General features: G+C 41.3%; 1 protein-coding gene across 2 annotated transcripts; it reads left to right on the forward strand.

The window, feature by feature from the left end:
• The first annotated feature begins 2,109 nt into the window (after positions 1–2,109).
• zgpat (zinc finger, CCCH-type with G patch domain) lies at positions 2,110–9,089 on the forward strand. 2 transcript variants are annotated; one of them, XM_080469180.1, is made up of 8 exons: positions 2,366–2,527; positions 3,060–3,125; positions 3,882–4,533; positions 5,349–5,482; positions 5,619–5,783; positions 6,064–6,186; positions 7,879–8,287; positions 8,728–9,080. In XM_080469180.1, exons 3-8 carry the CDS (start codon positions 3,923–3,925, stop codon positions 8,864–8,866), a joined length of 1,581 nt encoding a protein of 526 aa, XP_080325306.1. In that variant the 5' UTR covers positions 2,366–2,527; positions 3,060–3,125; positions 3,882–3,922; the 3' UTR covers positions 8,867–9,080. The 2 variants fall into 2 exon arrangements, with proteins under 2 accessions (XP_080325305.1, XP_080325306.1); XM_080469179.1 differs by lacking the exon at positions 3,060–3,125 and having other exon boundaries at positions 2,110–2,527; positions 8,728–9,089.
• The last annotated feature ends 9,408 nt before the right edge of the window (positions 9,090–18,497 follow it).

Genomic DNA, 18,497 nt, shown 5'->3' on the forward strand with positions numbered 1-18,497 from the left:
GAACCTGAAAGGTTCACTACATCCCCTCTCCTTACCCATACAAGCTTCATAACACCATTAGCACTGCTACTGGTGTGACAAAACTGACCTGCGAGATATCCTGATGGAAAAACACCGGATTATAGCCGATCGTATCAGAGCAGATGAGAAATATCTACTTGTAAAACCACAGCTGGATGAGAGACTCAGACAGAGACATTCACAGGTCTCCTGTGTACACGCACATCTCATTAACTCATACACAACTCTTCAACGTGTACAAGTATATTTTGGGAAAGCACAATGCAGATATTGGACCACTGAGATTGAGCTCTCAATTTTCTTGTTAGATACACAAAATTAAAAACTGTAAAGAAAACTCAGGGCTGTTGTACAGCTACAATCTTAAATTAGACCAGAACGAACAACATTCCCACCTAAAACAATTAGTTCCATCATTTCCAAGACACTCATAGGCAATTAGAACCAGAGAGGAAGCCACACAATAGTAAACAAGGCCATGCTCAAGCTGTTTTGGGCTGTGTTGCAGCCACTTATTACAATAATGAACTAATAGTTTGTCATGAAATGAAATGACAAAACTATGGAATAAACTACATCTGACATGTTGACTTCATGGAGCTTGCAAATAATTGCATCTTGCATTTCATTTTACACATTTTGGGGGGAAATGGATTTGTACAAACAGAAGCAATCTAAATGTTTATATTACAAAAGAAGTCTGCTAATATTTACAACTTGTGAAAGCTGACTATTCGATTGTGGCAATAAACATTTAAATGAAATTAAAGTATATTAAAAATAACATAAAATACAATCTTCAAACATACAAGGCTTGTTTAAATAACTGTTGATGTTTTTATGAGGGCTGCACAATATTCATATAACATGTAATCACTTTAAGACATGTGGTTAAAGAAACATTTAAGTTTCTGGAAACTATTCCAACCAGATGCAACTTCACCACAAATGTTTGTTTTATTTATGGCTTGTAACCACCAGATATGAAAGGATATTGAAATAAAGAGGTGAAATTGATCCAACATTAACTCAGTTTAACGCAGCGGCTCTTCTCCATCTGATTGGTCAAATTCTCAAATCCAACTACAGGCCTACATAATATGAATGCACAGTCGATAGACATATACAACTAAACCATTTTCCTTTTAAATATTGTTGCGTTTCTTCCAGATAATGACTCCAGTGGTTCATTCATCGCTCACATGGAGATGAAAACATCAAGCTGCGAGACAAACGTCACGGAATTTGCTTTCTTACCTTCACATAAGTAGAATTAACTGAACCCGAGGTGATAAAAACAGCACATTGTGGGAATTTTAACCTAAAACGAGGCAAATGTTAGCCCAAAGATACACATTCACACATTGAAGAAGTTACTTGGTGACGTCTATGTCACGGACGCGCGTATTATACGTAGCCATGATTTCCGGTTTGGAGAGTTTGAGAATAAAAGCAAACAGCACGAGGTCCTATTGTGACAATATTAAATCAAAAAGTGAGATTCTTTTAAAAATGTTTCCATGAATAATAAAGTCAAAATTTTGAAAATAACAAAACTTTCAGTTTTTATAGTTCTATCTAGTATCATTTAGACACAAGGCAACTCACAGTGTTTTACAAGGAAATCAAGGAACAATGTTATAACAATTTGAAGCAATTAAGATTATGAAAACATTGAAACAAAGTGATTAAAAAAAGACATAAATAAAGTAAAAGGTCTATTAAGATGAAGGTAATAAAAGAAGTAAAATCCATAGTTTAACAGAAGGCCTGCACAATTCTATTCTATTCTTTTCTATTCTATTCCATTCTACTGTTGCAGTTTTTTTTTATGTAAATAGGTATTAAAAAAACATTGTATGAAAACTGGAATTTATGAATGATTAGTGATTTGATAAAATTACAAGTAAACCTGTACTTTTATATTTACACTGTTATGCTTATGGATTATTTAACATTTTGAATCAACCGATTTATCTGTTAATACCATGGTTATTCCCATAGATATTATAATATAATATATGTCTCTGGCTAATACCACTGACACAGTTTTTATTTTGAAATAAAACAGGAAGTCAGCCTTTCAATGATTTCCGGTTGACTTGCTTGTGAACTGGTGTGCCTAATTTACTGGTTTCCCTGTTAAGTGGTGACCGATTTCCTTTAGAGTCTGTTTTTACTGTTGGTGACAGCAAATGTAAAAAATAAAAAAATGAAAAACCCAAAAGACGGTTCTGCCCTGGTGAACACCTTTCAAGTACATTTACAATAACATTTCAGATTGTACTACCGTTTGTGAGTCTCTTATAACATCTGCAACTACGGACACTAAAGGAAGTCGGTCACCAGTTGACAGGGAAACGAAGTAATCTGTAACACTTGATGTGCGAGTGACTGATTCACCACTTCTGTGTCTTTATTTATCTGTTTTAATGACTTATGTTACTTAACAGGACAGTTCTTAGGGATGGGACGTTGATGTGCGACAGACAGCCTCGTCACGAAGGTAACGCGATTCTTTTTTGGTAAAAGTTAGCTCAAAGAAGGCTAAAATGGCTAGCTCGGTTAGCATGTGTAAGAGGGATATAAACCATAAATAGAAGCTTTTACAGATCTTTATAAAATGTAATCAACACTAGAAGCAGTTCTTGCAATGTCCTAAATATAACTTGCCACTGTGGTATTTCCTAAACGTTCCATCTGATCTGATATTTAGGTATTTCTTCACTACATCTTACACTTCTTTTACTCTTACATGTCTCCCTGTCTCTCCTATATTATTAACACTTCTACTTTGTGGCAGACTGCTTCAATAATTTAAATAGACAAAATCCCTTTCTTTCTCCATGTGTACATTATTTATTCAAAGGCTCTGGATTTACTTCTGCCTTTGACAGTAACTGTAACAATAATATTGTAATTACACTGCTGGAAACAGCAAATATGACAATTGTTTTTACACACAATACTAGTCTACAACTAAGTGCATCTCTGAAAACGATAAACAAACATTATTCACATTGCTTTGTCTAATTTAGTGTTGCAGGGTTTGGACTCCAGCTAAGACCAGGATGGAGCACTGAGTCCATCACAGGCCAAAGACAGTGAGACAGACTCACTTCTGCAGTCAGTTTTCGTGTCACCATATTGGTTTTTTTTTTTTCTCACATTAGTGTGTGAATGGGTGAATGTGTTTAACAGTGTAAAGCACATTTCCATTCAAATGAAGTCCATTTACCAAATGCATTTTCACCGATAACATGCAAACTCCACACCGAAGAGCCCTGCCTGGGTTCAAACCCATGACCTCACTACACCGCCGTGCTGCCTGAACCCCTGAAAAGACAAAAGTTCACAAGTTGATCACATTGCTTCAATTCAATCTGATTTCATCTCTGCAGCTTAATTACTCATAGCCATGTTAAGTCACAAGAAATATCACATAAGTAACACTAGATGATGGCTGTGAGCAGGAGAAACTCTCCCCTTACTCAGAAAAAAATCCCAGTAGAACCCAACTCAAAAGGGTTGCGCTCATTCCTTGAGTCAATAGTGTTAATGTGTAGTGAAAAGAGAAGAATCAGGTTAGAGAACAACAATGATCAACTTCGTGTCGGGCTCATAGGCTCAGAAAACTACAGAGCTTTTAAGTTTGCGTTCAGCATTCGTTAAAGTGAGGTCTCCCAGCAATCCAAAGCTGCAGCAGTGAGACAGAGAAAATAGTCCAGGCTATTATGAATTAACGCATCAAAGAGTGTCTAAGGAGTGTGTTGGTTTCCTGGACTGAAACTTGGAGGATCATTATGACTGTTACATGTAATCCACTTTTAAGTCCTCCATACTCTCCTGTTATTTCCCAGGTGATTAGTGCTGTCCACCTGCAGCCGTGCCTTCAGTCAGTATGGATGAAGGAACTCTGGAGGCAGCCATCGCCACGTACAGTGCCCAGTTGCAGCAGGTGGAGACGGCGCTCTCGGCCAGCCTGGACCCCACCCAGCAGTCCGACCTGCTCAAGCTGAAAGAGGACCTCTGCCAGCTGATCGAGCTCACCGAGGCCAGCCTGATCTCGGTCAAAAAGAGCCAACTGCTGGCCCGACTGGAGGAGCACAGCAATGGAGCGCAGAGCAACGCCACAGAGGCAGCCGGCCATTCGAACGGAGGTCTGAACACAGAGTTCGCTGCTTTTTACTCTGAACTGGGGGAGTGTTCAGCCAGCAGCTCGGACACCAGGGACAAGGAGGGGGAGAGTGGGACGGTGTACGGTGAAGAAGGCGAAGAGGAGGAGGAGGATGACGATGATGAAGAAGACATACTTGGTGGGACTAAAGTAAGAGCGCCTTACCGGACAACATGGGGGACGCTGGAGTATCACAACGCCATGGTGGTGGGAGCAGAACCTCCAGACGGAGACGAGGCACAAGTGAGGGTGCTCTACATCTACCCCACACAAAAGTCTATGAAGCCGTGTCCGTTCTACCTGGAGGATAAGTGTCGCTTTCTGGACAACTGCAGGTAAATTATCACTGATGCAAACTCTTTCATTCTCAAGTTTCCACAAATAAGAGATACGAGTGGTGTTTAACTAATGGCTCCCAAGGTGGAACTTTTCGAAAATGCTCCAATTTCATCTCTGTCTAAACGGAGAGAAAGCAACTTTTGGAAAACGCTTCTGCTCCATCTCCATGGAAATGACAGAAACGCTGCTGTTGTGCAAACTCACCATGTCTGTAGTGAATAGTTCTTCTGCACATGAGCAGTAGATGGACAACAACCACAATGGCGGCCTCCAGAGTGTCATGAGTCCCCGTTCATATTCTCCTCGGACTCGGTAGCTTTGTAGTGTATTGTTCTCTGCGTGTATGTGTGTGGTTTTATTTCAAAACAACCAACACCACCTACTAGTGAGGCCTGGCATTGCATTTCCGCCATTTCTGTGTTTAACGGATGTTGTTCTCAAAACATTGCTGTGTAAACGCTCAACCTTTTTAAAGCAAAAAAACCCATCACGCTTGACACCCCCATGTTAGCCTAATGAATTCAAGATGCTGCTCGCTGTTGTTTTAACAATCTATTTATCTAATTAACTACCGATGAGTGAACCTCTGCAAATCGTTACACCTGAGAGAAAAGTGTAAAGGCGTCTCTCTCTTGTGTCTCTTCATTTACATTTAACACAGTCTTCCTACTTTTCTTAGACTTGATTTCCAACCTCAACAAAACTAAACCTATGGGAATGTTTCTTCAGCAGAAACTCAAGTTGAGTCTTTGGATCTCAGTTCAGAGAGTTTCAGAGCTTTTTTTTTTTTTTTTTTTCTCTCATTAAAAAGGTTTTCTCACGGTGAAGTGGTGCATGTGTCGGAGCTCAGAGAGTTCGAAGAGTGTGACCTCAGTAAATTAGAAGACGGCTCGTCCTGCTTGGTCCGCCATGAGGACGGCATCTGGTATCCAGCCAGGATCACAGGTACATTCTGTCCCCGGGAGCAGGTTAGGAAGGATGCGCTCTGCAGAAGTCCTCTAAACGTAATCACACAGTGTGGTGAAACAAGCAGAGGAGAGCTCTCGGTTCCCGCCTTCGCTTGACTTTTCTCTCTTCGTAGAAATCGACAGCGGTTTCTACACGGTGAAATTTGACTCGGTGCTGCTGAAAGACGCCGTGGTCGAAGCCGACGCCATCATCCCGCCAATGAGGGAGGACGACCCCATGTCCTCCGACTCCGACCTGGACGACACTGCGGATGGAGACACTCTCGGATACGCTAAAGGTTTGTCAGGAACTGTACAAATACACAAAGAAGAGCAAAGTGAACGAGCTATTAATACATATTGTTGGCAGGTTGTTTAGTTCGAGATATTATTTGTGGCAGTATTTAGATACTTGACGGTGGTGATTAGACACAGGTTGTATACGTAGAGGTCAAAGGTGACAGGGAGATGAAGGCACAGGTGAATCATTGTCGTTACACTAAGTTTAGAAAAAGTATGTTCCACTTTTTACAATCCAACAGTCCGTGTCTAATTTCAGTTGTCCTTGTTACCCAACAGTGATGGACTCTGCTGGAGCGGCTGAAGCAACATTCAACTGCACGAGCTTCGGCGGCTGGGAGGCGCACACCAGAGGGATCGGATCCAAGCTCATGCTCAAGATGGGCTATGAATATGGGAAAGGTGAGTGCCAAAACATGATTGAAAAAAAGACACTAAAAAGAAGCGCAGAGTTGGATGGAAAAATGTGAGCAAAAAGGTGAAAAGTACAGTCTTTAATATTTTATGTGAGTGAAGTTAAATCATAGTTTGTTAATCCTCCTTGGGGACATGATATTCCATCCATCCATCCCTCCCTCCCTCCCTCCCTCCCTCCCTCCCTCCCTCCCTCCCTCCTCCCATGCACACATGGGGAGAACATGCAAACTCCCCACAGGAAGGGCCGGCCAGTATTTGAACATTGAATTCATATCTCAGCTTATTGCAGAAAGTATTTGTACTAAAGTCAGCAAACTAAGCCGCTTGCCCCTGTCTGACCTTTTTTAAAAATCTATTTGATCTTCAGTCAAATAACAAACAAAAAGTAGACGAAATAGTAAACACAACTCATACCGGAGCTCTACAAAAAAAGTGGAGACACTAAAGATCCGTTTACGGACGATGCTTTAAACACAAAGATAATGCGTTTTCACTTGAAACATTGTGGTGTAAATGGGGCTTTAAAAACTGTTCCTATAGAACATAAACAACATATAATCTCAGATAAATGTGAAAAGGATGGCAGCTACGCATCTCAAAATGTTTGCCATTATGTAACGTCCTTTATTATTTCAACAAATAGTCTTCATTGCTTTCATTACATTTAACACCGCCTCCAAACTTTTTGTGAATTGTTACTTAATAAAAAAAACTGATAAATAACGGATAATACGGCGACTTACTCCCGCTGTATTTAAACCAAATGATCACCTACAACAGTAAAACCATTGAGTTGATATTTATTAATTCTCCGTTTTGTTGCTGAAGCAGCTCTGATGATGCTTGAAGTGGAAACACATCTGAACGTGTTCAGTGGGATCAGGGTTTAAGTGCAGATCATCTCCATATTGTGTGGAAGTGCTTCATTGAAATGAGTTACAGCTTCATGTGCACCACATCGTCGTGCAGCAGTGACGAGGATGAGTCAAATCAGAGTTTCTGGGAATTTTCCTCTGGTTCATGTGTTTCCTCTTCTCCTCAATTATTTCTTCTGTAGAGAAGTAAATCTATTTTTCAAACCGACTAATGCAGAGCTGCCACTGATCTTCACACATTGCACACAAACTCTGACATCAGGGAGCAAATTATGACTTCTTCATAACTTTATCATGAAAATCATATTTTATTGTGATTAGACCTACAAGCCTTGAGCGATGAAAAGCATTATCAGAACATCATCATCATCACCATCATCATTTATTTATTTATTAATTATTTCCATTTTTATTTTTAGATTTGATTGTCCTTAAACCAAATATGAGCCTGCAGCTATTATACCTGCCTACGTATGATTGTTCATTATAATTGAACTTCATATTAGAATATCATTTGTCTTTGTTGATTTCTATTGAGGAAATAATTGTATAATTCATTATTTATAATCCACTTGTTCGATTTTTAATGAATATTTTCTGTCAAAAATGAGAGGAAATTGGTAAAAGAAGTCCTCATTTTCTTGTTTCTACACAAACTGCTCAATTTGACTCAAATCACAGAATAAAAAACACAAATATTATTGCATCTATTTAACTTTAGGGCGGCTGCTGTTTTGTTTGAACATAACCATGTTGTGAAGGTGTTTGTTTCCTTGTTCCTGCGCCTCTCCTGTCGTCTCAGGCTTGGGGAAGTTGCAGGAGGGCCGAGTGGAGCCGGTCATGGCGGTGGTCCTCCCCAAAGGAAAGTCTCTGGACGAGTGCGCCGAGCTCACCCAGAGACGCAGCAGGCGCACGGCCGCCAAAGACGGCAAGGAGACGGGCCGTCGGAAGCGACGGAGGAAGCCCCGTGCGGCCACCGGAGGGAGACAAACCGTCTTCGACTTCCTCAACAACAAGCTGGGAGGAGAGAGCGGCGGCGGAGCCGCTGCCGCCGGTGCACCGGCGTCTGTCTCCGGGGTGGAGGCGTACCGGGGAGGGAAGAGCACCAAGAGGAGTCTGAACGTGCGGCTGTTCCAGGCCGCCGAGCGAGTGTCCCAGACCGAGAGGGAGATCCAGAAGCTGAACGAGACACTCAGCAGGCAGACGGGCAGGTGAGTGCCGACTTCCTGCTGTGATCTTCATCTGTTGTCGCCGCTGTGAATGCTGCGAGCTCGGCTCACATTAAGCCGCCCGTTTAATAATCAGTTAATTGCAAATGAGCCTCGGCTCCATTTTCCCCTCAGCAGCAGCAGCTGCTGCTTCCGCCTCCGCTGCGAAAGCTGCAAACCCTTGCATAACTTGCATAACTTGCACCAAGATGCACAAGTATAATTATTGTGAGGGCCGAACAGTCGTTGCTGTGATGTTCCTGTCAGCGAAAGCGGTAATTAATTAGAATGCACAAATAAAGAGGGGCCGTGGGAGTTGTGTGAAAATGTAAACAAGGTGCGAAGATTTGGAGGTGGAAAAGAGCCGCGGAGAGCGCCTCGCCTCGCCTCGCCTCGCCACTTCCTGATTTGTCTTGTCTGTGTGTGAAAAAACCCCCTAAAAGGGACGCGTCCAGAGTGAAGCAGCTGGAGGAGAAGCTGTCGGCGGCCCGGCGGCTGCTGGAGCAGCAGAAAGCTCAGGAGCTGTCCATCCAGAGAGAGAACAGGAAGGCCGACACGCACAAGAAGATGACAGAGTTCTGAGCTCGCCACACACCAACTCCTCCTCCTTTCTTCTTCTGTCACCCAGATGTTTCATTTTTCCTCATTTCCCTCTGTCCTCGTCTCATTTTTAAGGACTGAGCGGTTCGTTTGCTCAGCATAAATGTTTGTTTTCACTTAATAAGTGACTCTTTGTATTTGCAATGAACTCGTGTTCTGGGTGTTTTTCTCAGCCACAACTAAAAAGAACAGTTTGAAGAACTTGTCTCCGTCTCTTCTTAAACTCCAGTGTAACAAAAAGCCTCAGAGTTTCGAACTCGTCCTTTGTTACAGCGTCTGTCCAGAGGTTTCAATCACTTCTCGCTCCGCCGGCAGCTGCCCCACTGGTCAGCGCAGGAGTCTTTTGACTTTCTCACTGGTTTCTTTAGATTGCATCCTCGGGACTCGGAAGACCTTTTGCAGAGTTTTGAAGTCAATCCCACGCCTCTTACGGCTCATGCAGCGGCGTCTTTGAAGCTGCGACCGTAACCTTTCTGTTAAATAATAAATTTAGGGAGCAGCTTGTCTGCTCGTAAATCTTGACACACGTACTGTCCGGACGCCGGCTGCATCTCCCTCGCTGTCTTCCAGGTAAAAAGGTTGAAATCGTGATGCTGGGAAGCTGCAGATCAGGTTTTTGTCCTTGTAATGTCTTTAGTTTATGAGCAGTTTCTCACGGGAAAGGGACTCGGTACAATAACAGTGTGTCTGTGCTGCTGCTCGAGTCGCTCTGTTAGGAAAGGACTCGACGGAGGAGATCCGGAGACAAACGCAAGAGTTTAAAAATGCATTCGGATTCTTTTAAGTGGGTCACATCGGGCTGAAGACATGATGTATTTTTCATGTTCCCGCTGTCTGTTACACAGGAGGTGGAACATGTTGAATCCATCTTTGACCTCAAATGTGAGATATCGATTAAAAAAACTTTTTTATTTTTTCCTCCAGATTATTGAGTCGCGTTCCAGCTGTGGGTCCATATTGTGTTATTACTCACTTCACAACGAGAAGATCCAAAACAAAAACAATTCAATATAAACAACAGTTTCCAAACTTCTGAATTAAAGGGAGCGAAAAGAAGAATGAACTCATGTTATCTGTCCATTAATATCAAACTATCATTTTACAATTAAGCAAATGCTCATATCAGTTTTCTCTCAGGAAAACACGACGATACTCTGACATAATTTCTTTGTAATATAATAATATGCTGCTATTAATGACATTTTTATATCTTGCGTGTGATTTAGATATATTAGAGTCCTTGTCTAGCAGTAGAAAAACCAAATAAACCAAATGCTTATTTTCTTTAATCTATCAACTTCTGTTTAGAGCTTCTGATTGGCATATAATCATCCTGGACGTCTCAGAACAGTGTGGCTTTTTAGTTGTAGTAGAGGTTTTCCTAAATACACATACTATAAGGTGGTAATTTAGGTGGTTTCCCTGAAACAACTTGTTTGAAGTCTGTTAATAGACGAGGTCAGTATCTAATCCCACAGAGCACCTTCAATAGCAACTGTTGCCATTTAGTGTGAATTTGATGAATTGTGTTTCCATGTGTGAAAACATAAACAAGTGACATTAGAAACGGTAGAGCGAGAGCTGGAGACATAGTCTGGAGGAAACACTAAATCTATCATTTGCATTTATTTGTGGTCCTTACGACATATAAAATAAACACGTACGTCTAAAAACAAAAGGGTGTCATTGAAAAGCTTCTCAATTTCTTATTTCTACTACACATGAATACTTTTTTATCCCTTTTCAATTTTGGGTGTGCTTAAAACAATTTGAAAAAAAAAAAAAAATCTAATACATGCTTTATATTTGCTTTTGAAAGCCTTGGAATTTTTTTTTGAATTTTATGCATGATGACTGATTCACAGTTATTCTTTTTTTAATTGTACCTGTTTTAAAATTCAACCAAAGCAACACATTAGTCACACATTGGAAATGAACCACTGAACAAAATCACCATCTCTCCTGAGAAAAACACTCTTTCTCACATCGAAAAACAATTTTTGGTTGGATGTTGGATTTCTTAATGCGTTATACTAAAACTGTGTTAAAGATGGTAGTTCTTTAGATACAGTGATGGCACCTTTTACACTTTTATCAACCAAGCAAATTTGATGCTTGGCGTTTGCAATTTACACTGAGCTCTGCAAAACATTTTTGTTTCATTAAAGTGAATTTCATCCTTCCAAGTTATTGCTTTTTTTCATTATTATTTCTTCTTGAAAATTCTAAGGAAGCAGGCGTGCTCGAGCGTTCTCACAAGTGGCAGAAAACTGAAGCCACTTCATAAAAACTGCAAAATGTGTCCAGAGGCTTAATGAAACTGCAAAATCCATTTAACGTTTAAAGTGATGTTTTGAGGATGGCTGTTGATTATGTGTAGACTCAACACAAGTGTTGCCGGATTCTGTGTGAGGAATTCAATCAGATGCAGAATTTGTTAAACAGTGAGACTGGAGGTCAGCTCCATTCTTTCATCCATCTCAGGCTGTGGCTGACAGATTTTAGAAATACCAATATTTCTATTATAGTCAGACTCCACTTCACTACTTTCTACTAAATCATTGATACAAATTGCAAATTTAACAAATATATACATTAAAAAAAAGAAAAGAAATCACATTAACAGTCTATTCATCCAACTTCTAAAGCCCTGTATCCTGTACAGGGTGGCGGGGCGCTGGAGTCGGTCCCAGCTTACTATAGGTGTCAGGTCTGCAGTCCATCACACGACAAACACTCACAGTCACACCTCGGGGCCAGTCATGATCACCAATTATCCTCACATGCATGTTTTTGGACTGTAGGAGGAAAGTGAAGTACCTGGAGGGAACCCACACAAACTCAGACCTTTCTGATGGGCGTGAGAGGGAAAACCACTCTGCCACCGTGCAGCCCCAAATTACCAGAGAAATAATTTTTGAAAAAATTACATTGAATCAATTTTCAATATTCAATATTTTGAAGATTTGTTCTAAAAAAAAAAAGATCTTTCTCGGCAAAAACATTGCTTTTAAGATGATTTTTTGGTCAGAGCCCGTGTCCTCACGCAGCCATAACAGGTTTCCGTGGAAGTTTACTGTAACCATCATGCTGGTCATCACGTGTAGTAGCCCTCCACTGTCTCGCCACTGCACTAAACCACTCTTCTTATCCATTCATCATGTGGAGCTGGAGAGGATCCCAGCTGGCTGGAAGCCAGAGTGTGTCCTGCACTGGATCACACAGCAATCACACACTTACAAACCACAGCTGATCGTGAGCGCCACATGTTTGGGTGGGGCATTAAGGACCTTGCTCATCAGCCACAGTGGGATTTGAACCAGTGAGATTCCTGTTTTGTTCATTCTGTTCCTAAAATGTTTGTTTTTTAATGAATAAAGAAATAATACTTTGGAGTCCATCAGCAGGTCACAGCATCTCCATGTTGCAGCAATGCGATCACGCAGTCTGGCTGGACTGCAGCAGAGCAGCCGCCACACATGCAGGGCACCTGCACCTTCCCCCTGGAGGACCCTGGGGGAAGCCCCCCGCCCACGCTCTCTTCTGTTGAGTGGCAGCGCTTTGACTGGCTGTGACTGGAGGGATCATGTTGGATTTGCTGATCGGTGGGGAAAAATGGCCAAGTGCAGAATGTGTGCTGATTTAATGGGATCCCTCGTGGCAGTGTGTGTGTGTGTGTGTGTGTGTGTGTGTGTGTGTGTGTGTGTGTGTGTGTGTGTGTGTGTGTGTGTGTGTGTGTGTGTGTGTGTGTGTGTGTGTGTGTGTGTGTGCGCTTCCTGCTTCACCTCATTTCTCGGCCCGCGGTCTCTGAGGGTATCTGTGCCCAGCCAGAGGTAGAATAGCGCCGTCGTCTCGTTGCGTCGTTCACATTCCTGCAGCACACAGATGTCTTGCCTACTGTGTGAATTCAGAGTGGCCTGTTAGGGGACTTTTCGCAGCTAATCGGCACTTATCAAACCTGGATTATGTGATTAAGGAGGTGTGATGGGAGAATTGATTGGGGGCCCACCTTGGCAGGCGCTTTACTTGGGAATTCACGTTAAGCCGCTCACCTGAGGCCCGCGGGGCTAAAAGGGGTTAGTCTGTGAATGTGTCCAGCTGGCTGAGCCCTCTGATGTCTCTTCTCCGCCTCCTTGTCACACATTTAACTGATAAATCATCACTGGGAGAAAATAAATCCAGTTGTTAATGTAAACCCATCGAGAAGATTGTGGTTTCATCAAAGCATGAATGAGTTCATTGCCACTAATGTGACAACTAGATTACTTAGATTGGCTTCACAAAATAAAACTTCAAAATATCATTAAAGACAGATTGATATGGAGTTATTATGTACTGCACCCCACACATACACCAAACAGAGACACTCTGTACCTCATTAAGCCTGGCATTAAAATGCGAGTGCCTCATTTGAACTTTCTAAGGAGTTGAAATGTTCAACTGTGTGAGTCACTTTGCCCCCCAAAAATCCAGACTTTTCCTGCTGTTAGAGCAGCTTTTATGCAGACTGTAGCAGCATTATGACCGATTAGGGGGGCCGCACAGCGGTGTAGTGGTTTGCAGTCTTGCCTTGAAGCAAGAAGATGCTGTTTCCTTCTGGGATTGGAGGAGTTTTCTGTGTGGAGCTCCTCTCAAAGTCAAAGAAACAAACAGTCATTTGAGGTTTTTCAGTGACTCTAAATTGCCCCGAAGTCTGAGTGTTTCTGTTTCTCTGCATTTACACAATATTGCCAAAAGTATTCACTCACCTAAGTCCTATTTAATATGATGTCGGTACACTCTGCAGCTACGGCTTCAACTCTTTTAGGCTTTCCACAAGGTTTAGGAGTGTGTTTATGGGATTTTTATTTTTTACCATTTGTGAGTTTAGACATTCTGCTTTAATTCATCCCCAAGGTGTTTTCTCTGGTTAGGGTTAGTATTAGGGTTTGGGTTAGGCCAGTCAAACTTTATCATCTATGTCTTTATAGACCTGGCTTGGTGCACTTTCAGAAGTGTCCCTGTGATGGACTGGTAACCTGTCCAGTAATTCAACGATTTATCAAGAAAGATTTTAAATGAATGTAAGTATACGAACTGTAATCAACCTCTCTCCATATTTGTCTAATTTAAATGAAGTCATTAAAAAAACAAATCCAAAATGCATCTTTTTATTGAACCTGATTAACAATGAAAGAACTGTTTCTTTTTCTTGTGGCGCATGGTATATTTATTCAGTATGTACGTCCTCTAACTTCTATTTGAGAATGTTTGTATATATTATGTGATATTGGATGCATGTTTTGTATTGGAAATAATTCGTGTCCTTACTTTATTGCACTTCAGAGGGTTTATCACTGCTGTGGCCTCGGTGGAGGCGGCTGCCGTGTGACGTGCTGGCACACAGAAAAACAAAACGTTATGAGCTTTAGACACTTCGACACAAGGGCAGTTTGAGATGGAGAATCTGAGCCACAGCCAAACCTGCTGAGGACAAAACTATCACAAATTGCTGAAGATTTAGTTGCTTCACAAACAAAACTTTCTCAAAAATGCTTTCAGAGCCAAAACTAACTCCGGGGAGGAAGGTTATGAAAACTAGTGCACAATTTGGAATATAATCTAAAGAGCTTGAGGCTGACCTGGAGCGATCTTGGGTGTTTTTAGCTTCTTCCACACGCTGCACAGTTGATGCGGCACAGCCTCACTGAGTCTTCACCATAACATCCTATGGATGATGTACACAAACTTTTTAAATGCAGATTGTCGAGTTATTTCACATGCCATGAAGTGAGGTCCTTGAAAAACAAACAGTAGAGCATAATAGAGGATTTACCATGGAGAGCGGCTGCTTTATGCCTCCAGTAGAGAAACATTTAAGACATCAGAAGAATGAAGAAATCTGTTCGCTTGCGTCAGAAAACAAGGTTTGAGGAGGTGAAGGTCTTTGCAGAAACTCAAAGGTTGAAAAGGAAACGATGAATCATTAAAGTGGAAACTGACTGTAAACCTTTTGGAGAGCTGAGATGTGCCACTGAAAAAGCAACATATTATAAACTAACAGAGATAACAAAAAAATCTGACCCTGAGTGTACGACACAACTCCCACAACCTGCAATTAATGTACAAAGAATACTGTTCAGAGTAGAAAAGTATGTTTTCGAACCATTTTGAAGCTCTGCTTGAGTGCAGAATACATTATAGTTCCTTCCTGATTGATTGAACTAAACATACATTAAAAAAAACCTTTTTTTCCCAGAAGTAGAACATAATCCCGGAAAAATATATTTCAGTTGCTTGACAAGCTCCAATAGTCTGGAAATATTCAGTCTTCTTTCAGGTGGGAGTGCACAGAGAGGTTTTGTATGAGTGAAGCTCACAAAACTTAGACAATGAGAAAAAGTTATTAAACAATGACGAATGAAAACTACAATTACTACAACTTCAACATTTTTGCTGTTGACGTATAAACGCACATCATTTTCAAAACTTCATTCATGAAACTATCATTTCAAACTGTGTCATGTAAACAAGGGCTTAGTACCTACACAGAGATACTAATGTACGTAATTCACACGACGTTGGACTGTGGAGGAAACTACTCATCACTACACCACAATTTAATCGGTTGTTATCTGTTGAAGTGACTCAGACCTGAACTCACAGAATCCACCGAACACGTCCTTCACTGTGTTTGATCTCAGTCAGTGGAAGCACGCCTTTCGGCTGCGGGCTCGGGTTTTTATCAGTGGTGGAAGCTTTCCCTTTTTCTAAGAGTTATTAGCGGTTGTGATTTAATGGCCAAGTTTGGGAGAAGTGTTCTGACAGTACTTTCATAAGCACAGGATGGTCTTTGCCCAGTTGGCTTTGAGTCTTGGATGCAGACGCTCCTTTCTTGTGAAAATGTTGGCTTGGAGTACTGCTTTTATACAGAGAGTTTGCTTCAGATGAAAGTCACTTTGGGAAAAAGTCACCACAGACATTAAAAACAAGATGTGTGTGTTTACACTGTAAAGATACATAGAAATACATACATAATAAATTGAATTAAGGCCTGGAAGTGAAAATACACTCATGAATAAGGCCAATATGTACAAAGTTGTTGTCTTGTTGTTTTGCGCACTCTGGTGCGATGTTGATGTGATTTTACTTACATCTTTTCAGAAGCTTATTTGTAGTTTCACTTTTGCAGTATTTACTGCTTTGATGTACAGTAACTGCTTTCATTTGACATGAAATAAAAAAAAAGAAGCATTGCTGGTCTCTGGCCAAGTTTACACTACAAAGACACCCAACTAAACTGAAAGTTTTAGCTGGGTGTCTGTTTGCACCACAACATTATTCGGAGGCACTGAAAATGCAACTTTTTGAGAATGGCTCACAAGGTGGAACTTTTCGAAAACGCTCGGACTCCGTCTTCATGTAGACGGCAGAAACACTGCTCCTGCGCGTGCAAACCACGGCCGTAATAAATAGTTATTTTGCAAATGTGCAATTAGATATGATACGAATGTCCATGTACTTGCCATTGTTAACGTTTTGTCCTATGTGCGCGTGTGTGGTTTCATTACAAAAACAAACAACACCCACTAGTGGCCCTACATACTAATTACATCATTTTCAGTGTTTCTGCATTATCCATGTAATGGACATTATTTTCAAAATGTCCCTGTATAAATGTGAAACTTTTCTGAAATGAAAACGCATAAACCATGTGTTTTCACCTGAAACATTGTCGTGTACACGGGGCTCTCCACAAGTGGATGAAATCAGGCTTTGGTTGGACTGCTCAAGGACAGCCAGAGATTCATCCTGAAATCCATCCAGATATTTTTTTTTTTGTCGTCCTGGAAGGTGAACTCCGGCCTTGGTCTCAGGTTGCTGTTCTCTGGAAGAGGTACTCTTTCTGTATTTGGCTGCGTTCGCCCTCCCTTTGAATGTGTCTGTGTTACTGTCACTGAGAAGCACCGTCATTCAGAGCGGTGTTAGCCGGGCGATAAGCAGCGCCTGGTGTTCCTGGAGTGCTGCCCAAAGAGGTAAATTTGAGTTTCTCCTCCTTCTCTCGGTGCTGTAAACGCCGTCTGGCAGCTTCCCAGCTGCCCGTCGTGGGCCTTTTATTAAGAGTGACTTCTGTCTATCTGCTCTGCCAAGAGGACTTCTGATGCCCTGTTAAAGTTCCTGTTGGGTCGCCTTGCTGACCAAGGATTTACAGATTAATCATAGAGTCATACCTTCTCCAAGCCACTCTAGTTACTCATGTTCCTGCTTAGACTACACCATTTAACAGTGAAATTGTGTCAAAGACTTTATTCTTTGTACATGTCTGTCTCTTCTAACTGTCGCCTTCTAACTGGAGCACGTAAGAGGGAGCACATAACACCCGTTCTGGCGTCTCTCCACTGGCTGCCTGTGCATTTTAGAATTCGTTTTAAGATTCTTTTATTTGTTTTTAAATCTCTGAATGGTCTTGCCCCGCCCTACCTCTCTGAGCTGCTCCACCCCTACACCCCTGCTCGGTGCCTCCGGTCAGCTGATCAGCTTCTTCTGGAGGTACCGAGGTCCAAACGAAAGCTCAGAGGGGACAGGGCCTTTTCTGTTGCAACCCCTCTGTTGTGGAATGACCTACCACTGCCCGTCAGACAATCCCCCTCACTGTCCACTTTTAAAACTAATCTTAAAACCCACTTTTATTCCTTGGCTTTTAACCATGTTTGAGACTCTGTCCCTGGTTTTATTGTTGCCAATTTGTTGTTTGTTTATTGTATTTCACTGTTTTTACTCTTTACTCTTTACTGTACTTCTTTATTTTAGTCTTTTATTGGAAAGCACTTTGGCCTCAGCCACAACTGTTTTAAAGTGCTGTATAAATAACGCTGACTTGACTTGACTCTCTTTTTCTACTGCGTCCAAATAATTCAGTTTGCCACAAGTTCCCATTTTGCTTTGTCATTATGAGCTTATATATCTGACTTCATACTGATTCATTATCATTGTTTTGATCAAAAAATGATTTGCTTTACATAAGTGTTTGAATTCAATCATATTAATTTATAGTTAGAAACGTACGAGAGAATCAAGTTTTGGTATTTACTCTTTAGAAAACGAGTACTGTCGCTTTAAATCAAGGGGGTCAAACATAAGACCCGTGAGCCAAAACCAGCAGGCAACAGGCTCCAATCTGGTCTGACAAACCACCAGGCAAATTGGAAAAAAAAGTTGTAGAAAACATAGATTTATTTAAATAAATTCTTTTAAGAGTAGTGGACACGACACAACACAGACCTGAGCTGAGATATCGGTGATGCTGCCATGAAAGGTAGCTACCTCGTTGCTATCAAACTAGCCTCAATGCCATGCCGTCAGGGTGAGTTTGTAAAACATGCATAATGGAGCAACTTCAGGAGAAGCTTTTTTGGACATTTAACTGCATTTTGCACCAGCAAGTTTCATTAAAATTGCCTTGATGTTGAGATTGTAATCATTTTCCATAATAATGGTTTGGTTTTGTGAAAAAATAGACATTTACGTCTCATGCACTCTGCACCACAGCAAAGAAACTTTAAAGTTTCAATTTAAAGGTTATCATGGCACTATTTTGCCGGCATGGCCCACTCAAGATGAAATTGTTTGCATG

This window comes from Lipophrys pholis (genome assembly GCF_963383615.2).
Source record: "Lipophrys pholis genome assembly, chromosome: 8".
Taxonomy (NCBI): domain Eukaryota; kingdom Metazoa; phylum Chordata; class Actinopteri; order Blenniiformes; family Blenniidae; genus Lipophrys; species Lipophrys pholis.